Source organism: Photinus pyralis, unplaced genomic scaffold, assembly GCF_008802855.1.
Source record: "Photinus pyralis isolate 1611_PpyrPB1 unplaced genomic scaffold, Ppyr1.3 Ppyr1.4_LG5, whole genome shotgun sequence".
Taxonomy (NCBI): domain Eukaryota; kingdom Metazoa; phylum Arthropoda; class Insecta; order Coleoptera; family Lampyridae; genus Photinus; species Photinus pyralis.
In genome coordinates this window covers 8,373,260-8,398,649 of record NW_022170596.1, presented here as the reverse complement: position 1 = coordinate 8,398,649, position 25,390 = coordinate 8,373,260, and the positions used below count along the sequence as shown (strand labels likewise).

Below are 25,390 nucleotides of genomic sequence, written 5' to 3'. Positions count from 1 at the left end.
ATAATTTTTTTTATGTTCTGTTTTGTTTTTTTCGGGCAACGTGTAAGTATAACTGTGTTGTTTATTAAAAATATAATTTATGTTAACATTTTGGATTTACTAATTTCAATAACCCCCACCGAATTTTTTTTCTGGGTGCGCCACTGATTTTAATAATCAAGAAAGTTGAACAGATAAAGTTAAAAAGATAAGTTCAAACGTTGATTGACAAAATAAAATATACGCTTCGCCTATGAGACACAACTGACAATTTTTCTAAATTTGAATTAGGTACATTACTATTACTAGTATCATTATTATATTAATCCAATCCAAGTGATTGTAAATCGAAAATTTAACATCTTCCCCTAGACGTACATTCATACCATTCAACAGTTGCAGTTAACTTGATGCCTCCGTACTTTTTTTAGGCTCCCACCCAAAGTCCCAACCACAGACCATGGTCCCAACCCTATTGGAACCCTAAAGGTGGGTTCATAGCTCTCCGTTCATACGTTTCCGTTTGTCCGTAAAGGTGGGTTCATAGCTCTCCGTTCATCCGTTGCGTCGGTCTGTCAAACGGATAATGCATTTTATTAAGGTTCATAGCAATCCGTCCACATTGTACATTTGCAACGTATAACCATAACCTAAATTTTATTTTGTACTGTGCCCTCCGTGATTTTCAGTATGTAAAAATGGTACGAAAGTAAGAGCACATTGCTATCTGATTATTACCGTGAAGAACGAATAGGCGAACACTGTTAACGTACCAAACCTAACCTCACTCTTGTTAAAAACGGAACAACGGAAACGTAAATGTTCAACTTCAACCAACTTTTCCGTCGTAAACGGACGACGTACGATTTAAAAATTTGCTGTCTTCTGATTGGCTAACGGACAAACGGAAACGTAAGAACGGAGAGCTATGAACCCACCTTTAGCCAATCAGAACACAGTAAATTTTTAAACCGTACGTCGTCCATTTACAACGGAAAAGTTGGTTGAAGTTGAACATTTATGTTTCCGTTGGTTCGTTTTTTAACGAGAGTAAGGTTATGTTTGTTATATTGTTGACGTTTAAGAGCAAATTTAACAGTGTTCGCCTCTTACGTTCTTTGAGGTGATAATCTGATAGTAGTTTCTACGTACTGAAGATCACGGTGGGTACAGTACAAAATAAAATTTAGGTTATGGTTATACCTTGTAAACGTACGATATGGACGGATTGCTATGAACCTTAACAAATTGCACTATCCGTTTGACGGATCAACGCAACGGATGAACGGAGAGCTATGAACCCACCTTAATGGATCGTCACGGCTACAAAATAAAAATTCACAACTACGAGATTCGCAATTATATGAACTGGCAACGTTGATACGCACATTCTGAAATACCGACATCGATTAGAATACGATTCTCGATGGTACCGCCAGGTGGCTAGTATTGTCGTGCGTGCAAATGAATATGTTGTGTTTTCCCTAAACATCACTACCGTTCCTCGTAAAGTTTAACTGATAAGGTCTCAATTCTTCACTGAACGTAAAGGTAAATAAACAAATTATACCTACTAAATAACTTTTATAAATTTCGCACAATTTGAATAATGCCCGTTTTTGCAGGTGTTAAAACGAATATACAGGGTTTGGAATAAGTACATGTTATGCACATCTTCTGGATAGTATGCCCATGGTCGAAGAAGGTACTCTTGACACGGTAAGTGAACGAAAAATTAAGAACTTTTTCGCATTGGGAAAATGAAAGTGTTGATTACTTACTAATAAAACTTTCACTACTTTAATTTCGAACCGAGACGTTTTACTTTCAATAGGTACGTACTTTTGTTTTGCTTGAAAGCTCTATACTTTTATCCACATCATTTACCATATTAAATGCATTATAATATAATGTAATGTAAAAAACCTGTTATCCAACTTCTCTCCAGGTGTAACAATTAAATGAGCGCGGTTTCAATACAAAGTTCGTTTTCGTGAACAGTTATGAATTCTGCGGTAATAATTACATCATTCGAGAGCACTTTTAACGCATCCTTTTTTTCGAAATTTTAATTAACTTCAACGTTTTACTGAAGATTAATTAAAATTTACTTTGATCACGAAATCGGCGGTTACTACTCCGGATGCTTTTATTGGATTGCATTATGAATTATGTTGGAGGAAATGGGAGAAACCCATTTTGTTAACGACATAGTATATTTTGGGCGCACCTTCCTCGTAAACTGTTCTTATAAATAATTTTTAATGATTCTTGGAGAAATTTTGTAAAAAATTGGTTTATAAATAGATTTGATATCAAACGTTTTAATTTGCATTAAAGATTAAGATTGGGTTTTTTAATGTGAGCAATAAATCGTCATTTCACTCTCGCCTTGCTGCCTATCCTTTTGGACAAGGCCTTTGGGTCTTCACCCTCACATATAAAGTAGGACAACTTGCATTTTCATTCTCGCATATAAGGTTTAACAAAGGCGAAGAAGTCTGTTTTAAATTTTTTAAGTATTTTAATCTTTTTCTTTCATATGCAAAATGTGAGGTAAAAGTAAGTTCCATTTATGGCTATTCCGAAACTGTCCAGTCTCCCATGGAACCGAATTAAAAATGTTGACAATTTTGTGATTTTTTTTTGTGAACATAAAGGAAGTTTCAGTGATCCTATCGCTGATAAACCTTCTAGTCCTTATTGGTTTGCTGTGGCGTAGATCTCCGTCTTTGCTGAAAATCCCCCTAGCTCATATAGGTCATATTTGTTGGTGCATGATGATGTTCTGTATCTACGAGAAATTTTGGCATACGGTTCGTCCCAGATTCAGTAGATCATGCGATCAGCAGTCACAGCCTTCCACGGGTCAAAGACGTCAATAAGTTCGCTTTTTCTCTACTTTTACACCTTTCGCGATCGATTTTTCGTAGTCGACCTGTACGCATTCGCGGTCGCTGCGCTTCTCTCAACTTTTTTCTTTTTCTACCAAAGCCGTTTACAAAATTTGGAACAGGCCCGAATTTCCGTCAGCGCCCTCAACCATTTGAGCCCCTCCGTCAACCACAATCTACCATTCTTATCTATAAATCGTGCCGTTCAAAAAATCGAAAAGGAACCAACGTAAAATTGACAACTCGCGTCTGCTTTTATCGCATCAACTCGCTATCTAACCCACGCCCACGCCATCAAACCCATTTGGCTAATGGCATTAAACCCATTCGAGATTACTATTCGCAGGAGGCGGTGTATATGAAATTTTACCTGGTCATAATTCAACAATATAAGATAAAAAAGAAGGGGATTACCATTTAACAAAATTCGATATATTGTTTCAACTTTCTGACACAGTAACCGTCTATATAATATTGTCAAATATTCGAATGGTCGAGCAGTCCTGAGTGTGTAAATGTGATTGAAAGCTTGCTACGCCGGTGATTCGTGGGATATGACATGATTAGTACAGATTACATGAAGATTTTGTTATTTTGGGGCTCCGTAGCGTGGGTTTTGCAAGATCAGCGGCAAATGAATCCACGTTGGGTCTATTTATGGCTGTTGAGTAATCTGATTGGTTGTATAAAATTAGTTTTATTACTGGAAACAGTTTACCTCGCGAAATGAGTGTCACGACGATCGGCGCAGTTAAGTCGATCACTTGTAATTTGGCTCAAGTGTGTTTGATTTGTGTTAGAAAATTTTACGTACAGCGGCGAGCGAAGTTAAGTGAACCACCTGTAATTTATTGTCGGGTGAGTTGTAATTCGTGATATTTGAACTCGCGTCGAGCCGTTAGCAAAGTTAAAGCGGCCTGTCATTTAGTGGAGGGTAGTTTTATATAAATTAGTAAATTATTTTCGAAAAGAATGTCTGCGCATACGGTAGCACAGATTATGTACATCAAAAAACAAACGCGTAAAATTACGAATTAAAGTTTTTAGTGACTGTAATTCACATAGGTTAATATACAGCTTAGAAACTATTACGATAAACATGAACAATAGTGAAAATTATAACCAGCGAAGTGTGTGATGGTAAATAAGATTTTATTGCGATATATAGCACATATAGCTGCGAATACGGACAACGGCGTAAAATTAAACGTGCGAAAGTAACTTCTATCATGTCCATATTTCAAGGTGAATGGATTAAAAATTCCATGTTGTAATTCTTCGCACGTTTAAAGTGGCCGATTTTGGGTAAAATTTTATTGGTCGTATTTAAACCTCAAAATCAAAGGAGCCATTCATTATAAGAGACCTAGAATATAATGTATACATACTTGATAGATGTAGAATTTTTTCTACATTTAAAAGTGCAAAAAAATCGAGAAAAAAATAAAGCAGGTTTCATTTCAAAATATCAACTTTTTAAGGTTTGAAGTTATTAAAAATATACGATACAGAATTGGCGAAGCACGTAAGGTGGTAGGTAGGAGCCTTAAACACGCTTTGGTAGGACAAAGAAATAAATAAAAGCAATAAAAAGAGGCCCAGCTATGGTAGAGTCAGTATACTAATGTACGTGGACTATAAAAGAGAAAGATAAAATGACGTTTAAAAGCTATAGAGATGGATTAATTATTTAAGAAAAGGTGACCGAACATCGAGAATAGAACGGAGACGAAGCCAAGATAAAAGATTGTAGAAGGAGTATGTCTACTATAGAGACAATAATAGATCGAATAGAGAAAAGGGGCTACTATAGTTTGTTATTTATTAAGAATGAATGAAAGAAGATGACCAAAAAAGGCATACTTATGGCAACCACCTGGATGAAACAAAAGGGGTCGTCGAAAATCCTCAAATGAAGGTATAAATAAAGACATGACAAAACTTAATACAAGTGAAGAGAATAGAGAGCTCTGGAGAGAGAATCTGGGAATGAGTATTCAGCGACCAGCTGTCCAATTATTGCACGGTATTTTTTTTATTTATTGTACATTTTAGTTTTAAAACTAAAAAAAATGCATTGTCAAAGAAATATAATTATTATTTGCAGTAGAATTAGGTATCAATAAACTAGGTTATAAGTAAATAGGTATGCAAAAATAACAAAAAAACATCGACTGTACTTTCGTGTTAATTTATTCAAAAAGGGGGAGGCAAAAGAGATTTACGACAAATAAACCACTTAATGCAATTACATGATTTCTTCCTATGGATTCATTAGGTGGTTTTATTTCACATAATGAATAAGATTTACCAAAAGCTTTTATTTAATGTGTCGGGTGTGGTGGGAATGAGGGAATCAAATTAACGAAAAGAACCTTCAAATGTGCACCCTCGGTGGTCAAATGTAAAAATCGCACGAGGATATCACATTCCGCACATTATTAACGATGGATCGTTTTAGATGCCACCCTTTATAGTTATTGCTCTTTCTAGTTCGTGAGTTGCATAGGGGTATACTTTTCCATATGATAACAAACTCAAGTTTTGCATACTGTAATAAGTTCGTCACTTTTCAAATTAAAATTAGAGCTATGGTTTGCTCCACTTCCGCACATGTTCCCCTGCTCTATTTACCACATGGCTTGTACCCAATCCCAAAATGAGCAGGTGCACAAAGTAACATTCCTTAATTTCAAGTTTTTTTTAATGATATCCACATTTCAGGATTGATCTTATGTAAAATGTAATCATTGGGAGTAAACCACGAAGAGTAGGTATGAGAACCGGTATACAAACTCCTTCATTTTCATAACTCCACGTACTTACCACGTACACGTACAAATTCGTGATCCGCATACCATAATGACCGTGTAAATTAAAAGAAATGGACTTGCTGACATGAGCGTTTGATTGATTGCTGCACATTTTTCAATTAGACACAAGGGTGGCGTACGTGTGAAAAAGCAACGGGCCAATTTCTGGTGTAAAATGGACTGTCGCGTATATTGTCCACTTCCGTTTAATTTAGATGGTGCATATGTGCATACATAAATTGTAGAAGTCAATAGTGTTGCCCTTTACTAATTAAACAGTATACAAACGTCTATTTCGGTAACATTACACCAATCTCTTTATACAATGCAAGGAAGTTATGGATATGTAGAGCGTTAATTTTTTATCACAAATGGACTTGCAGTTGTAACTTAAAAGGTGTCAACCGTGTAATGACATTTTTTTGACCGTCAAACAAGACACGCTATTCACTTTCGCGGTTCTTGTTAACGAAACTAGGTTAACTCATTACAGCCAAAAATGCCTTTCGTCCTATTCGGGTTGCAGGTAAAATTCCTAGCCTATTATACAGGTAAAGGTATATGGCGAATACATTCCTATACGCAGATACGCGCGAAGAGCTTTGTCACGAGAAAGTGCTTTTTATACGGAAGTTTTTTTAAATAATAATTGTTTTGTTTTGGTACTTCGAACACATGTCAGTATAAACCCAAACGCGGTATTGACGGATGAGCAGTTCAGCTTGGGACTTTGATTATATCGTGCTACCGATTCTTGTGCTTCTCGTGTTATTCAGATACAACGCGGATTACTCAGGTACGTTGTTTTTTTACTTCGAATTTGTTATGGTCGCTTAAGTAACTACTTTTAAAAATCTCCAGACCGCGATTTTTAAATTATTGTTAACAACCGTAAAGTCTTTGCACCGCAGTATTTGCGCCTTTAGGCCTTATCCAAAATGGTATGCCGCCTATACAATTTATATACCTGAGTGATTGTTTTGGAATTCCGCATTCAATTAGCTGAAAAGATTTTCTACATTCCCAATATAGCAAGCAATTAACTATCGCTCATTTTCATTACCACGCACGAGCCTATATTTTGTCGGTTTGATGTCTGCGTGCAGAATTGGCTTAATTTACGTATTTACCTAATTACAGTTTTCATCTCCCAATTACTCAGACTATATTTATGTCCATAGGTACATGTATTGAGATGAGTGTGTCATAAAGATGATTATACGGTGTGACTACCTAGTGTAAATAGATAAGTACCTAATCTAGCAATGTATTACGTGCAAATTGATGCAATCATTGTGCTGTAAGTAGGTACCCATCAATCGTATCTTTTTCTGTGGAAGGACGTGGAGATCATATTTTGTAGTAGATCATGGTATAATAAAAATAAAAAGTAGTAGATGTATTTTTTAACGAAAAAGTGATATTTGCGAGGATATTTTGTTTTCCGTGCAGTTTAATGAGCGTGCCAATCCGTCCGTGTCGAAAGCTTTTTCAATTCTTTAGAAAATTTCCAATTTAGTCAGGGCTTAACATAATTTTGCTAATTGGATTTATTGCCGAATTTTTGATAAAATAATGAGAAATACAACTGAAAATTAACTAATTCGTATATCACTATTCTTTGGCTTGGTGTCATTATTAAACCTTCTAAGTTAACATGGAGAGTAACAATCTGCAAAAAACTTTTTCGCATGTTAATTGCCTATGTTCGGTTTTGGAATATTCACCCGGTATATAATATTGCACCTAGGTAAAAAGTTTATTCGTTTTTGTAAGATGAAGAAAATAGTGAAAGTGAGATGTTACTATATCGTATACAGGGTGCCCGTTATTCGAGCTCCAACATGGGGATCTGGGTTATTTGAAGAGATGCAATGTAGATTAGATTGGGGCAAATTTGCCTATTTTGGTGCGCAGTAATATGCCATTACGAAAATTCGGATGTCTTTAGAGGTTGCCGAGATTTTTGAAAAAAAACCGAAGTTTTCAATTGTAGATTTTCCCTTTTATTTCGAAAACGACAGAAAATGAACGTTTAAACTAAAACATTATTAAAGCAATTTTTTATGAGGAATCCAAATATGGTATCGAAAGGGAAGACTTCTATTTTGGGGACGAATGCACTTACAAAATACCTTCACAAAAAATTATTTGAAGTGTTTTGATAAATCAGTACAACAACGATAAAAGAAACGAAATATTTTAAAACTTTGGACGAAGATTAGAATAATGATGTTTTTGTAATACTGACCGTTGTTTTAATTTTTTTTTGTATTTTACATTCAAGCATTGTTATTATTTTTTATTGTAGTTTTTTATTGCGTATTCAAAAATAAAAAAATACGTTGTTTAATTAAAAAAACTATTAGGTGGAATTTGTAGTTAAATTGGAACTAATAAAAAATCGATATTATAGTCAATAATTATTCTTTGTTCCTTACTAATTTGATAAGATTGATTTGCAGACAAGAGAGATAAAGTTTCGAGTTGTCAAAAAATATGAAAAATCTAGAATGCTGTGAAGGATCCCAAAATTGAAGGCTGTTGTTTGCAACTTGGGAATTACCACTGCTACATCCTGTATAAAGGTTTAGTAGATAAAATACATAACTTAAACTCGAACTACAAATATAAATAGACGAGTCCTAATGTGTTTTTTTTTGGGTACCCTTCCTTTATTACCTATCGAATTAAGGTCATTGTCTGATACATACATAGGGTTATCTATACATATCCCAACAAGGCAAAAAATTATCAATTAACTTGCGCGTGATATCCCAACAACGTAATTCTAATTAAATAGGAAGCGGAAATGCATATTGCCTCTTATCTATTTAAAACAAAAACAAGAAGGTTACATTTTCCTTAGTTATGGTTACATAAATGGAGAGTACTGTTCTATTATCATTTGTGATAAAGCTAAGTTCGTTTATTTGTTAGTCAGTTTATGATGAATTGTACCTTTTATTTCCCTGACATATTGTGGGATAAGGTACCCCGTAATGATGGTGTTCATTTGCATTTTGCAATAGTGAGGGCAAAATTGTCTTTCATTCTTGAATTTCTTGAATAAGTTCGAACCCGAGCAAATTTGTGTACCTCCTTATTGAATTTGTAAAATAATGAATTTCTAATATAACTGGGTGCATAAAGCGGATCTAAAAAAGCAGCATAGCACCTCGGTGTGACGTGACCCTACGGGGTCATTGGATTTGATCCATTTTACAGATTCAATAGGCTTGTGGTATATAGATATATAGGTCAACTGTGCAAGGATTGAACCTTGGTTTGAACCGAATTTTACACAAGTAACAAAAATGTGCGGCGCTGTACAAGTTCAACATTATATAGCGTTGTATATTAAATGAATAAATAATGATTATAATTTGTTTATAATTATTATTTAAAATTTTAAATGATGCCACGGTCAAAGTAAATTTTGTGTTTTAATTGATAGTAGAAATGAAATCACTATATTAATGAATATTAATTAATGAATAGTGAATCAATTAATACACGTATTAATATTTATTTATTTAAACAATAGTCAACAAAATTAATAATTACTAATTAACTAAACTTAAGGATCTTTAAAGTTCTATTCATAATGGTATCTGATAATAATTTATAATAATCTATTTGGAACTTGAAACTTCCTTGTATGTTCTATGGAATATGGATGCCAAAATTCTAACCCCCTTATCACCATAACTTGAGTTAAGATACTTAAACAAAATCAAGTTTACGAGAAATTGTATGGATCCTTGGGTGATCACCTTTTACATCAAATATAGGTATATATGATGTATAATGTATGTCAGCGGTCTATATAATTGCATCTTCTTTATGATACAATACATGGATAAACTCCGAACAGCGTTGGAAATTATATGTTATATATGTTAATAACAGTTTATAAATAAATAAAGATGTTTTGTAAAAAGGTGTTATCGGACAAATTAATTGCCCTTGTTTACTAACAATGCCACGTGTAAGATAACGAATACGGGTGTTTAGAGTTTCGGGGGATGGCGGTGGAAATAGCGAGCAACGGAGGGGAATAACGATGTGGAACTTATGCATGGAGGTGGTTTCACCTTTAAATAGTAAAACCAAGAAATAAACGTATGTCATTGTTGCGCTACATTTTACGGCAGTTTTCGCTAGATAAAGAAGTTTATCTACCACTAATATATAATGTGAGTATTATACTTATGGTTTGTTCGGTATAATGCCATCCATTATTCCCTTAGGGATTAATAGCTCTTACGCCTTCTTGTACTCCAATCACAAGATTTTCTTAAATTTAAAAAATCATCCATGGAAACAAAACAAACGTCGAAAGTGTAAATGTCAGGCGGGTCGTGTATTGTTTGTGTATATTTTTGTATTAAAATGGATGAAACCTTAAGCTATTAAATTCGTCGTAGATAAAGTAGAGTATATTACTCGCAATAATGGCTATTATACTCTCGGAATGTTATTCCCTCGCCGCTGAAGCGGCTCAGTTCGTAAATATTCCTCGAGAATAATAGCTATCATTATTGACTACACCGCGCATCCTGACAGCACACGGACACGGCATAAGTTTTCTAAATATTAAATCACGAATTTCTCAATGTTGTTGCATATCAATCACATGCATATTTTATGTTGTCATATAGCAAATTGTTGCTTTTTTCAAATTAAAAAACGCGTTGGGGATTTACGATAATTCAACCGGTTTAACCGGGTTGGTAGATTTTGCTATGGTTACAATTATTACCACAATTGTTTCTATGGTGATTTCTACCAATCCGGTTAAAGCGGTTGGATTATCGTAAATCCCCATTGCTTTTAAAAAACAAAAAGTTGCATCGATCTCCTGTTAAGGGCCCCATATACGGAGCGATCCGTCGTCACGATCGATCTGAAGCGATATCGTGACGATAGATCCCAAAAGCTTACCACTCACACACGAAACCATTGGTCGTTACGATCGATCGCTTACATGTTTTTAAAACCGAACCATCGTGATTAAATAATTTAATACGTCATACGTGCCCTGTCGAATCGTTGATCGCAATGAGCCATACACTGTCGATTCATCGTTACGATATTCACGATTGCATGCGTTTTTGTTGCGATGTCCGATATCCCATTCTATGAAGTAAATCGTTAACGATCTTGACATACACTATCGATTCGTCATTTCGATCGGTCTGAAACGACGGGTCGGACAGATCGATCGTACCGTGTATAGGGCCTTTTAAACCGGAAGTTTCAATGTGCGATCGAATATATTGTAATGTCACAGATAAAATTATATTTGACAAATTTTTTGTATCGCGCCAAATAAGAGATCCCAGGGTGGCCCTCGTATCTCGAACGTACTACTGTATACCTACTGTATAGTAATATAGTTTATAATCAAAGATTACGTGTACAGAAGCAGAACAGCACTAACTGTCGTTTCGAATGAATACTAATTAAATTTACTAAATGAACTTCGAAATATGCGAACCTTGATCTTCAGATGTTAGGTAGGTGGGTAACGTTTTTAAAAATCAGCAAATCACGTCTGTTTTCAGTGTTCGCAGTTTTCAATTTCAATATAATATACCTACAGTATATTCGTTGATGACAAAATATAGGTACCTACTCAAAGCATAGCTTACAGTAGTAGGATTTGGTAGTAGCTTTGTTTAAACAATGGTAGTAGGTAGTTGTCGAGGTAGTTGTATTGTAATTAACCAACGATTAATTCATAACATAATAATATATGGCGAGGATTATGGCGTAGGTCGAGCAGGTATCATAACCATATCAATCTAGTAATATTTTTCATACATAAGTAGACATATCGATAATTATCGATTATATCGGTTATTATGTGGCCAACGAGAAGTATACAGAGGGCTTTTAGGGTATTAAATGTAGAAATTTCTAAAAATCCTCGAACACGTGAATTTTGTATTAGAGGGGGACAACTTTTGGAATACAAATCACGAACCCAAGTCTTCGCCCCTCTACGTAGGGAGCTTAACCCCTAAAATTTTAAATGAAATCCTATGGCAATTGGCACATTATTTGAAAGCCAATTTAATCGTGATTACTAATCTGCTTTGCTTTTTAAATTCTATTGATTCATTTCGGAGAACTGACATGACAGGTTCACTTAAGTTTAACGAACAAATTGAAGCGTCAAAATAAAATTTTAATAAAGGTGACTTTAAGATCGCATATGTTTTGGCTTTTTTAGAAAAAACCATTTCAAATGCGAATTATCTCCGTAACGAATCAATAGAATTTAAAAAGCAAAGCAGATTAGTAATCACGATTAAATTGGCTTTCAAATAATGTGCCATTTGCCATAGGATTCTATTTAAAATTTTAGGGGTTAAGCTCCTTACGTAGAGGGGTGAAGACTTGGGTTCGTGATTTGTATTCCAAAATTTGTTCCCCTCGAATACAAAATTGACGTGTTCGAGGAATTTTCGAAATTTCTAAATTTAATACCCTAAATGCTTTCTGTGTACTTCTCGTTGGGCCACTCTGTATGTAATTCTCGATAGACTTCAATTAATCCAGATATTTATCGATAGACTTCATTTAGCGTAATTTATTGATCATTTTTCGCTCGACATTGATTCCGGCATTACTAGGGTGCCAATTTACCCTAAGAGCATTCATTTTTAAAAGATGCGGTAACATAAATTAATACAGGTGGAAATTGAATATTCCGGTGTCGGTACTCGGGTACTTTATGAACTTCTGGGAGCTAGAATTTCCCAGTTTCGCCGTTTTCCCTTCAGAGGTCAAATTCCTACGTACGTTTTTTATTCGTTCAATTGAGATGAAGGAATTACAAATCTACATGACAAAAAAACTATGAACGTTCTTCATATTTATTAAGAAGGTACAACACGCGCGATACCTACTGCCATATTTCTGACAAGCTGTCAGTGAAAAGTAATTATAAAGATTGCACAATTCATCCTACGCAATCGTACAGGTCTCTGATCCTTAGATTATCCGTTAGAATTATACCTAATATACATTTTTTATTTTTAATTGTTGCCGGGATAATTCACTTGAACGCGGAGGATGTTGAACGCGTCTGGAATTGAATCAAAAGGCAAGGGCGGAGGTTAATTGGGAGTGGATTAAATTGTTTTTTTCATAACGGCCGTGGCGGATGCGGGTGGCGCCGTTTATTAGAGTTTTCACTTACCACCAAGGGGGCCAACGGTCTAGAAATTCATCAACTTTCGTTTTTTAATAATTTGCAAGTTTACCTTGAAGCGCTGTATTATGCACAACCTTAAGAAGGTAAAAAATGAAATTCTCCCACACACTCCGATATTTTTCAAATTTAACATGTAGCTTGGCCATTATAATTCTCAGCTCGTTGTGAATTTCTAACGTACAGGTATGAATAATAAGGGGGAAACCTTTTCAGTATAGGTACCTACGCTAATAACAATAGTAAGTATAGGATCAAATTTCAACAATACTCATTATTCTTGTCGACAATTACATGGCGTGTGTTGTGTAGTAGCGGACCCCAATTGTCATACCACTCTTGAGCCAAGCCTGACATGTAAAGTAAACGTACCATTACAGTTTCGTGCAAACTTTCTACGCGTAAACACCGCTATTATAAATCGCGAAGGACGAGCTAAAATTAATTAAAAAAACTAAGTACTGGGCTTTACGTAGTATTTGTATTTACATTAAAATTGAACTTTGCGCGGGCAGTGATTTGTTTACGAAGTTATTTCTGGTTGGCCGCCTCCAATAATGATATGTGTTGGTATGTCAGTTATATTTGTGTCCATCTCATTTGCGTACCTACGTTAGATAATTTCTACCTTTTAATTGTACCGTCGTGCATATCACACTCTATTTGCGCACCTTTCATGTCGGTATTGCTTCCAGTAAAAAAATGAGCTCCTTTTCGTGTTGTTGCTTTAAAAAAACTAAGGACGTGAAAAATGTATATGTTGTTCAGGTGAATAGTGTTTTTAATGTGTCTTTAATTGATGGTGAGATGTTTAAGAATATTTCTTTGCGCGGTCATGTAATTAAATAACCTTCTTTTACGCTTCCTTATTGGTAGTCCTCCACGTAATAATATTCTCCATTGAATTTTCTATTTTATTACCTACCGATATTATTCTATTGCTTTCGTCAAGATGTTTTTGTGTCGGTAAAGAGAGAGTTCTTTGACTAATGAGGTGTCCTTTCCAATGTGCATAATTCGCGGCCGAATCTCGATCAGGTGCAACGACCATCCGGCGCGCATTTGATTTCACTAAAAGCCGGCTCTCCAATCCCATTAATTTGTGGCGATATCCAAATGTTTACTTTTCGCGAAGAGGTTTTTATTTGTACAGGTAAATTACTTACAGTGAGAACAAATTATTCTATGCATTGAATGCGAGTGTTGTAAATAAATGAGCTCATCTCATCGATTGAGACCAAATAAATAATTAACCGGAAATTAAGACTGGCTTCGAGCTGGCACGCGTTTGATAAAAATGATCTATATAATTGCCTAACTTTTGACTTTCCTCTTGTAAAATCCTAATTTCGAACATTGCGGCAATTGTGGTGATATAAGAATGGAAATAAAACGATTGGTATAATGTGTGTCTAATAAAGCAATATTGAGCCGGTAACTTTCACAATTTAATTCGATACCTATCTTAAATAAGTAGATGGATGCTTTTATCTGGCATAAACTACATAATCGAAATAATACCAATTACCCATAATATAATTTCTTTTTACTTGCCATCATTTTAAATGAAACTTTCTAACATATTACAGCATTTCCATTTGCTAATCCCGTAGCAACGAACTTAAGGGCCTGTATGCACTAGCGTCTTAGCGGACCCTACTCGCAAGAGCTGGAAGTTTTCAAAATATGTTCTTCTTCGAACTGCTAAGATTAATCGAGTAATCAGTTAGTTAATTGAGGCCATTAATCGACTAATCCGGAAACATAATTCGTAGTATGAAGCGATTTTTCACAAATGTATTTAAAGAAGTGATGAATAGTGGATTTCTCCTACCCGAATCGATTAGATTTAATTTAGTTGTTCGTCGATTTATATCACCGTTTTGGTTTTTACCTCGCAAATATAACTGATAACAGAATTTTGAATTAAAATCACCCTCAAAGGATTATGCCTAAACTAATCTTATATCACTTGTTTTAAACCTTCGATTGTTGGCGGAGTGGATGCAGGTATCTCGCGCGCCACCAGGAGATTATGCCTCTGGCCGAAGTCGGCGAGGCGGTCTCGTAGTTTCGGAAGCCACAGATAATTCAGACGTACTAACGGAAAACTTAAGGGATCTGTCACTGGCGAATAATCTTAAACAAAATTAACAGGCAAGCACCCCCTTTGTAAGAACGATAATGAAAAGTGTTAAACACTTTCCTTTAAATTAACACAAATGCCAAACTCAACTCACCAAAATTGAAAATACCTCGTAAAATACGAAAGATTCCTTCCTTAATAATCCTCTCACCTTAAATAAAATTCGGCAATTTCTAGAAGGGAACGCTCTCGGGAACGCTGCTAGGAACGCTGGGTTTTCCAACCAGTACAGCGGACTCGTATGATAACCGAGATGATAACGCTCAAAAGTAAAACTTCTTTATTTAGTTGCTCGAGTCTCCCTGACGTGCTAAAAATCTGGAATACGGAACATCTTGATAATTTAGCGCGCGTGCAATGACATCCAACCAAATCAGACGAGGTTGGCTGCAGCACATCTAATGGGTAATTAATCAATATCTGCCCATAATACTTTAATAAACGATTAACAACAACCGAAAGTTTACGATTACTTTCGGACCTCCACTGTGTCCATTCTCAAGTAAAAAAGTTTTGTGAAATTATCTAAATGTGATTATAAAAAACTGACGGTTAACATGACTATTTTTTTTACTACACGTGTTCCCCTTGTTACTTGAGGATGGACACAGTGAAGATCCGAAACTTGTCGTAAACTTCTGCGAATTTGTTAATCGTTTATTAAAGTATTATGGGGAGATATTGATTACTTAATTGATTCACTTCAAACCACATTTCAAGATGGATTCTTGGTCTAATTAATTGGTCGGGTTCAAATTTTTGAATTCGGAAGTTCCCACTGTTCCTTGAATTTTCAGATCAAGCGAAAGGTCTGCTTATCTATGTACACGACTCGTTTTCACGTAAAATTCCGAACATAAAATCGGGGATTAATTAATAAACTGAACTGAAATCATACAATATTAGTTTTCGCCCATCTTCCCAATGACGAGAGCTTTCGGATCCTGCAATAGTTATTTATATAACACGAGCGCGAAGTTCAATTTCCGCATTGAGACTGAAGGTATTTTGACGAGGCGAAGCCGAGTCAAAATATCAGTCAAATGCGCGAAGTAACTTCGCGCTAGCGTTATATACAATATTTTTTTCTAGAACTGTATCGATTGTTAATTAAATTTGCTGTTTAAGTTCAACTTTGTCACGTGAGCGAAATACTTTTTTTCACTGTTGACGATTTCGCGCACGTTGTCAATAGCTTATTAATTTTATTATTAATTATTAATTAAAAATCTAGTACTTCGCGTTTCGAAACTCGTCAGAAAATGACAGGTTTTTTTGACAGTTGTGGAAAAAAATAATTAAAATACGTGCACGGGACGGTGCAAAATTGTTATCTTGATTTTGTTACTATTGGTAGCTGTAATCCGGCACAAATTACTTCTAAACTTAACGCTTCCTTGACTAAGTATTACAAAAAGTTACTATTCCCAATATTAATAACAAAATGTAGGATTCTCGTTGTCTAGTAATAATTTAGTGAAAAAATTACATTCCTGGAGATGCGTCCACATATAAAAATTTTTTATACAATTTAATTTCATTTTTGATGTTTCAAACCTGTTAAAGTAAATGACGGCAAATGTAGATAGTGTATAAAAATATTATTTGCGGTAATCGACCACTTCAAACATACAACATGAAATTCAATAAGTCGATGCTTCTAGAGCTTTCAGAGCATTTAACCGCATTTCATGATTTCATGATTCCGATACTTACCGCAATAGTTTCTAATTGATAAGTTATCCTCTGAAATTGAACGTCACCAAAACTTTAATTCACGCGTTTGAAACTTCCACTATTGTTCGTATTTACCGTAATAGTGTCTAAGTCGCAAATTATCCTTGCAGCGAACCTCGTAAAGGAAAAGGGAATTGGCCACGGCTAGCCAGGGGAAACTGGTCTTCCGGTGAAACAACCACAGAGGTTTGACAAAGCTCATATGATTTTTGGACGCCAGGCGTCCAACAAGTCACGCAAAAAAGTATATTAAAAAATCAACTAAAAACATAAAAATACAAGCTTTGTGAATCCCCGGGCACGGGTGTGTATTATCAAACAGTAACGACAAAAGCAAAGATGACACACTTAATTAAGCAGACATATGCAACTTTTGTATTAAAAATTATGCATATTTCGTCACGCCATTGGCAAAAATAAACGGCAAGATCTCAACTACCGGAAATTACCAACAGGTTTGTAATTTCGCGGTAGGTGAGATAACATTTGCTTACCGATTCTTCGATCTTACATACAATCTAATAGATCAGTTCCAGTTAATCTACAGATAGCAAGCACTCCTCAATTCGAAAGCGAGTGTTTGCATGTCAGCCAGAACGCGGTACCTACTTCTTTAATACGAACACCCCAATGCTCGTAACGTACAAAGAAAAATATCTCCTAAAACTGTAATGCCAAAATTAAACCTAATTCCAATTAAATCGAACTTACGTACCCCATTAATAAATGGGTTTCGGGTTGCGATATAGGGCAAACAAAGCTAGATAATTAAATAAACACATATAGCGTAACCTATAAAAAGAAACGTGTTAATAAAGAGAAATTCTATGAAAATAACTTTACATAAAGAGGATACAGCTACTGACCCATTCGCGAAAAGACGCTTAGATAATTAATTTAAACAATTTTAGAGTGATAAATTGATGACTGGAATTTTCGACAAAACCAACTACTCCTAAGACACTAAGAGCTCACTTACACAAACCAAGAGTACATTCAACGAAACATTACTTCCTTTGTAATTGAAAGTCACCACAACTTTCATTCGGCGTTTAAACTTTACGCGTTTGTGTTATTTTTGAGTGGGCGGGGTTTCAGCCAAGGCTGCTCTGTGCTCTACCAACCCAACCCACTATAAATTTACAATATCCATGCCGGAACCCGGATTCGAACCAGGGACCCTTTCTTTTCGCAAAATGTAACACCGTACCGTAATTTACAGATGTTTCCCTCACGGCGTAACGCTCACTACTTTTTTTTTTTATTCACACCCATCCCTTGACGCAAACCTTTTCCACCAATGAACTAACTGCATAGAACCAATTACATTCGTAGACGGCTATTTCAGGTCAACGTGAAATTTTCCGCTTAGTGTACAAATTCATATGACACACCAACCCTGATAAAGACGACCCACGATTCGGCGACATCTTAACCCTTTAAACCCATTTAAAGTTGGGACCGTATTTAAGGGCCACAATTATGGCACTTACAGTGGCGACTTTCCAAAGGTTTTTGCATGTCACAGTCGGTGGAGAAACACCAAACTTGGGTCATCTGCAGTTTTGCTAACGACACAAACATTTGGACTTTGGAGCCCTTTCCTCACACAACTTGCTAGAAATTGCTTTCCAATTACAATTCACTAAACCACAGCAGTTTGATGTATGGCGTTACGCTAATTCGATCATCTTCCACTTTTATGTAATTTCATTCCATAATCAGTTATGTGATTCAATTTAATTGCTCAAAAATTCACATATACGAGGTTAATGAATATTACGACGCCCGTCAAGTGTGAAGCTCAATTACATAAACGCTGCAAATTCGAAATTGGGAGATAGGTACCTAGCACGTGTAGGTATGTGATGGATTGATATAAGCCAGTCATTTGGAATAACTGATACGCGATAATGTTATCATACAGCAGCGCCAGTATATTTAAGAATTGATTTTCATTCATTTTCTACCAGTCCGGTGGAAGTGTTTTGAGTGTACTTACCTGTGTTTGGCACGCGGTTGGATATTAGTTGTGCTCTACTTGTCCGGCAATCAAAACAAATCAGTTTTGGTAAAGAGTAGATATTTGCTTGAATGAGGTACCTACACACTTCTTCTTTTTTTAATAATTGTTTGGTGTGTGATTTCATTGTATTTGGCTTTAAGTTTGTTGTGGAAAGCCACACCGACTTCAACGTTGTTGTGACCAATGGTCCATATATTTGCGTTTATGTCATATTGCTTGTGTTTACAGAAAAAGGGCGTAATAAAGCAATTTGTTTACCTTGAAACAATTAATTTACGGTTGCTAATACAAACGCATTTTAACAACATTAGGTACGAGCTAATTAATATTGGAAAATTTGTTTTCGTGTAACAATCCACGACAAATTCTATAAAAACTAACAATGATACATTTTAGCATGAAGACTTCCTTCAAATGAAACTGTCACTTTTACTTTCACCTTATTAATTTCATTTTTTACATACACTGTCATTTACCGAAGTAATAATGATGTTTACAAATTTGCACAATTCCTTGCTATTGTAATTTCATGCATTAATTCGATTAGAAGTTTAATAACAGTTAACTTTCGCTAGGTACGTACAGAAAAGAACACGTTTTATTTGTGTGCCCCAATTGTAGTACTTTGACTCATGGTACTTATACTTGATATAAATTTGTGTACAGTTACTTATTTCTGTTAACACATCATAAAATTGCATTTAGTTCGCCGTGTTAACTTTTAGCATTTTTATAACTAAATTTAGATAATTCAACACAAGTGTCGTGGATTTAGAAATCTTTGGAAAAAGTGTAAACAACACGATTAAATATAGATTCTTTGTGTCTATAATTATTCTTGTACACATTTTGGTGCAAAACGTAAACAGTAATTAGATAATTAAACACTTGTGGGATAATTTCATCACCGTGTAACACGTTTATTTCCATTTAAAAATCAAAAGAGATTCACATATAAATATTTAGCGTCTTCAAAATCAAAAAAACAATGAAGAGCGTTTTACTTACGTCGGACGGAAATTTATGTCTCCGGAATGCATTCTTAACTTGCAGCAAAGAGATCCGACATATGTTATGGTAGAAAAAAGTAAAATTATAAAGAAAGCACATGCATGAGATTGCGTCAGTAGAAGTGCAAGTCTTACGCCATTAAAGAAACCGTGCGAGTTGCGACTACTAGTTACTGAATAGTTTTCTTGTAATACTACAGATTTTTAATCCTTCTCAATGATAAGGATTTAATTACTCACGTGTTACCATGCATGGAGCATTTCCACTCCCAGATTTAGTTGGGGTTAACTGTAAGTTTGACATTATGTAACTAGTTAACTGGTTAGCACACATTTTCCCGAAAAGAATTAAAAAATAAGAGTGCGATGGCATTACCTAAGTCATGTTCTTAGACCACCATAATCGTTGTCACAAGCCACCCTATAATTCTTGACGTCAAAAGATGCCGCCTTTAGTCAGGATGAAATTTTAGTGCCATACATATAGAACAAGATTCAATATTCTAAATCTCATTTATTTTTCAAACGAGATGACACATTTTATAGCCTGGTGGGTTGCAAAAAGTAATTTCTCTTCGATTGATTTATGAATAGCCACTTGTAGACGATCTATCGACATTTTTGTTTAATTTTCTTATATACACGGTGTAAATTCCCACCTGCAAGCAAGCTATAAGACTTAATTTCCAAATCAGTTTCTCTTCCATAAGGACCGCAGCCGTAAAAATTGGGATTATTAGACCTAAGAGAAAATTTTCGGTAGCCAATGTTTGTGCAATGGTTGGATCCAAGGTTGGATATAACATTAATTTATGCAGAATCTTCCAATTGAACAATAGCCATTGTAGTCGTTTCAGGATTTGCTTCTATCCCAATTACACAGAGAAGTCCCTTAGGAAGGCGACGGTTTGGCAATTTGTCTGATACAGAATTTTCGTCCGCTTCAAACAGATGCCCGAGGATGCCTAACCACCTTTTTAAACAAAATTTGATTGTACACTACAGGGTGGTTCAAATTGGACACTTTCTTATAGAAACACCCTGTATCTGTATTACTTATTAAATTTTATATGACTTATTTGTTTTATTCACATGAGTTGTCACGTTCTTTGTTCTTTGTGTGTTATTTGAAATTAAAAATATTTGGAACTAATAAATTGGTACTTAGATCAAAATTTTGGAGTCTCTGGTTCAAAAATCTGCTTCACGTTTGAGTTTTGGCTAATCAAAAGTTTAAAATTGTGAAGAGAAAAAAAATAGATTCTTTGCTATACCTTATTTCGTAAGTGGTGCAGAAAAAAATCCTCTCTTGGTGCAAGCTTCGACAACAGTGAAAAACGCAGGCAAGACAAATATCTGATAGTAGCGAGGCGGACGGGCAGGCAAAGTGACCACAATAGCTCACTTTTTTAATTTTTCTAAGAAGGTTTGTAGGCAAATTTGTAAAGAGATTTCCGAGATTTTAAATATCCTTATAGATGATCTTGCTAATCAGTTTGTTGACAAAATTCATGAATAAACATTGATTAATTTTCGTACATAAGGAGGTAATAAAAAAAGAACAAGTCGCTCCTTTAGAAAAATAATTAACTGAACAACGGCTAGTTCATATGAAGTTGAAAATTGAATCATCGGTTCCCTCTGTGAAGTGGATAATTCTTAGTTTACCTTAGCTCGAATGGAATTTGGATCTTATTTGGATAGCCGTCTGATGTCTCAGAATTTCCGCGTATGTAATTTTCATTTCATTTTCATAGATTACTGCGCCAATTTATCTTGCATTAACGAAAAATCGGCCAACCGCAATTATAACTGGTTTTGTATAAAATTGTCACTTTGGACTTTGCCAACGTAAGGCTCCCATAGGGTAGTATGTGAAATCTTGCATATGACCAACATATACCACGTTGCATTTTCCACGATATTAAAATGATCTCATGCGTGTTCAGTGGTTTGGAGTAGATAAGGCCAATTAACATCCGAAACACATTATGAAATCAACGCTCTACAGAAAAGAAAAGACAGAACGGACAATCTTCATTTCCACCAAATGCTTACAGGTTTATTTTTGAAGTTTCACTTCCCATATAATTTATTGGAAAACCGGCCCTCTAACTGTGACACCCTGTAGCCTTTCTATGTTACGTAAAGCCCAAACTTCTCTAACTTTAAACATCTAAAAAAAATGAACATTACCTGTCTCTTTAAAATTCGAAAAAGTAAAACCCAATTTAGAGCTACCGTTGCACTAATTAGATATTTTTTGTGATTGAAGTATGAAAATAATTTAGTTGAATTTTAAGAGAGAAATTAGGAAAAAGCATAGCATTTTAAATTAATCGAATAGGTCTGTTTTTATTGAGACCTGAAAATACGAATTATTGAAAAATATGGCATTTAAAAAAACTCTGAAGTTTAGATATGCATGAGACTTAACAAAAAGCACGTACAATTTTTATAACTATCCATTATTCTAATAAAATATAAGGTGTTCCATTTAAAATTACAAAGTTGAGCCTGATATCACATTTATGGAAAGTATTTTTGTGTTACGCTCATTGAAGCATCAAACAAAATTGTACCTATTTTAATATTTTTTGTAACATCGCTCTGTTATAAAATATCGTCTGATGTCTCACCCTGATTCGGTATGTAATTACTATAACCTTCAGTGGAACCTATCGAATAGGTCATTTTGACTATAGAATTATTGTAGGTGCACCTGTAACAAAAACGGTAGGTTCTTCAAAAATGAAGTGTTGTGAGAAGTGTACGAATTTTTTGAAAAAATATTGCATTTAAAAAAACTCTGAAGTTTAGATATGCATGAGACTTAACAAAAAGCACGTACAATTTTTATAACTATCCATTATTCTAATAAAATATAAGGTGTTCCATTTAAAATTACAAAGTTGAGCCTGATATCACATTTATGGAAAGTATTTTTGTGTTACGCTCATTGAAGCATCAAACAAAATTGTACCTATTTTAATATTTTTTGTAACATCGCTCTGTTATAAAATATCGTCTGATGTCTCACCCTGATTCGGTATGTAATTACTATAACCTTCAGTGGAACCTAGGTCAAAAAAAGAAATTTTAAATTCAATTCATTTTCTATTATTGTGATTTTTGGGGTCATTTTGACTATAGAATTATTGTAGGTGCACCTGTAACAAAAACGGTAGGTTCTTCAAAAATGAAGTGTTGTGAGAAGTGTACAGTTGAATTTTAGATTACTCGTATTGGAATTCCTGGGGGAAAATGAGTTTCGAGTTGTTTTCAGTTTCAGCAAGGAAAAATGTAAAGAGAAGATTTTAAACATTTTGGATTGTTTCTCAAAATATGTGCAAAGAGTAAAGATAGAAATTTGATCTCAAAACGATAATAAAAATAAATTACCTATCGCCTGCTGATCTGAATAATGCATTATAATAATTAATAATAGTAGTATCGTCTTGCTAAACAACACATATTCATGTTTACATTAGTAAATGTCTACTAATTTCAAATTATGCCGCAAGTCTGCATAATCTTTACAAATTAAATTCGTGTATGGGATTGGAAAGGTGCTATATGATCCTGTAATTTGAGATAATTAATCGCTAGTAAAAATGTTGTTAAAATGTGGTTACTTAATGATTTTTTTCTGAAATAAAATTCCAAACAGATGTTACTTTTGAGTAATAACCTCTAATTTTGTGAGGGAGGTGAACATATTGGGAAATACCTAATAAATAATAATAGCCTGAACTTCTCTTTAAATTGAATTAAAAGAATAATTAAAAACCTGGAGCAAGCCCCACAAATAAGAGAATTAGCTTCGAGTTTGGTATATCTAAACAGACAGACGCGATGAAAGTAAAGCAAATTTGTTTCTAAAAAATCTTCAACATAAAAAACGACTGTTTTGACATAATTGGAATATTACTCTTTTCTCACAAATACAATGCACATCATGCAATGGGATTATTACCAAAAATGTTATAAATTAGTTTATCAATGCGGATCGAGTGTACGTACACAATAGCTACACTGAAGTATTGCCCAATTGTTTTTTTTAGTTAAAACATTGTAATCGTTACTTCACCTCTTTACAATAGTAAAATGATGGGAAATGTCACATGATATCAAGTTTTTTTTAAAATACCTAATTAAATACAATTAGCGTTAACATACGAGTATTTCTACCTTGTTCCATTTCGCAAGGTTCAAAGTTGACAAGGTAACAAGGATCATCATAATTAAATAATTGAATGGCGTGTATGTTACCATTGTGAATAGGGTCGATGGTACATTGCGAAAATACGCTTTGTCTCAAGTGCAAATATAATGTATAACGGCCGAATGTAATTGGCCGTATCTTATCCGTATCTTAAAAAACCGTAGAAATTACTGAATCGTTTTCTTAGCAAGTGTGGTGATGGACAATTCTTGCAGGTCAACCTGTTCCTAAACTAGTTCGACAGCAAAAAAAATGGTATAGAACAACTAAATTAAAAACTGTTAATAACAACAAAATTATCCGTGTTACAGAAGACCTATACACAGCTATGCAATGGCGACGGAAAAGTTTCAAAATACCGGAGGTTTGTATAGAACGAAGTTTACGTTTAATATTTGCCTAAATCCTATTTAGATTAGATAACAATTACAAACAACGTGTTTTGTTTAATCTGCCTTTAATTATCAAACAAGGTACTCAAAAAGTGAAGACATTTCAGCTGCTTCGCCAACTTTTCAGCACACTAAAATGCATTCTTACTAAAATAGTTTGGCCTACATAATTGATTATTTTTGGATACTCAAATAAATTGTAATGGACCAGGAAGAGTGGAAGATAGTGGTGTATTTCACACCTTCGTTTCATTTCCCGGTTCCAGTAGGATCGACAGGTTCAAATTACACATGTCTTACTTAAGTTGTTCAAATTGTTTGTATCAGGTTTGGGAGAATACTAGAACAAGTTAAAATTGTTTGTGATATTAATCTTAACGCGTGATAGTTAATATCGTTTCTATTTATTTTCTCAAAGTGTTTTGAGACTGTTGTTGAAGTACCTAAACACATCAGGTATTAATTATATATTATAGTAAATCTGCGAACCAAAAGCAGCTGGAATAACAACTAGTTCGTCGACTTTATGCTCATCTTCTGTAACTGAGGAAATTTGGCCCATCCCCCCATACCCCGTCCCAATTGTTTCTCACACTATTTCTTTAGAAGGCTCTGTATTTTTATGCAATAGTAAAAGATTTCGTCCAGAATTTCTTCGAGTACGAGCACCTGTACCACTTGCACGATAAACCTCTCCCGTGTTTTTTTGTACGTAGGTATGTTATCTCATCTAAAAATTTCTGCTGGGGCAGTTATCAAACTCTTCGCTATTTTTTCCAATGGTCTCGATGTTGATTATTTTTGATTATTTGGTGATCTTTTGAGACAACAAAAATCGTTTAGCGTACATGCATCAACGAAATATCCGCATTGCAAAATAGAGAGCTAACTTCACCCTATAGTATCGCCATATGGATATAAATAAATAATAAGATTATATTTA

The 25,390-nt window shown here is 34.6% G+C and overlaps 1 protein-coding gene across 4 annotated transcripts in view; it reads left to right on the top strand.

Annotated features, from left to right (window-relative positions):
- Nucleotides 1-1,509: 1,509 nt before the first annotated feature.
- The window catches only part of LOC116170456 (protein FAM107B), a 31,639-nt gene continuing 7,758 nt past the window's right edge, over nucleotides 1,510-25,390 (top strand). The window contains exons 1-2 of one of the 4 annotated variants that reach the window (XM_031486874.1): nucleotides 1,510-1,530; nucleotides 1,605-1,698. In XM_031486874.1, coding sequence (XP_031342734.1) covers nucleotides 1,666-1,698 — 33 coding nt within the window. In that variant the 5' untranslated portion in view covers nucleotides 1,510-1,530; nucleotides 1,605-1,665. Of the gene's footprint in view, nucleotides 1,531-1,604; nucleotides 1,699-13,518; nucleotides 13,714-18,763; nucleotides 18,894-24,270; nucleotides 24,420-25,390 lie in introns of those variants that run through there. The other 3 variants (XM_031486873.1, XM_031486872.1, XM_031486875.1) reach the window with 3 other exon arrangements.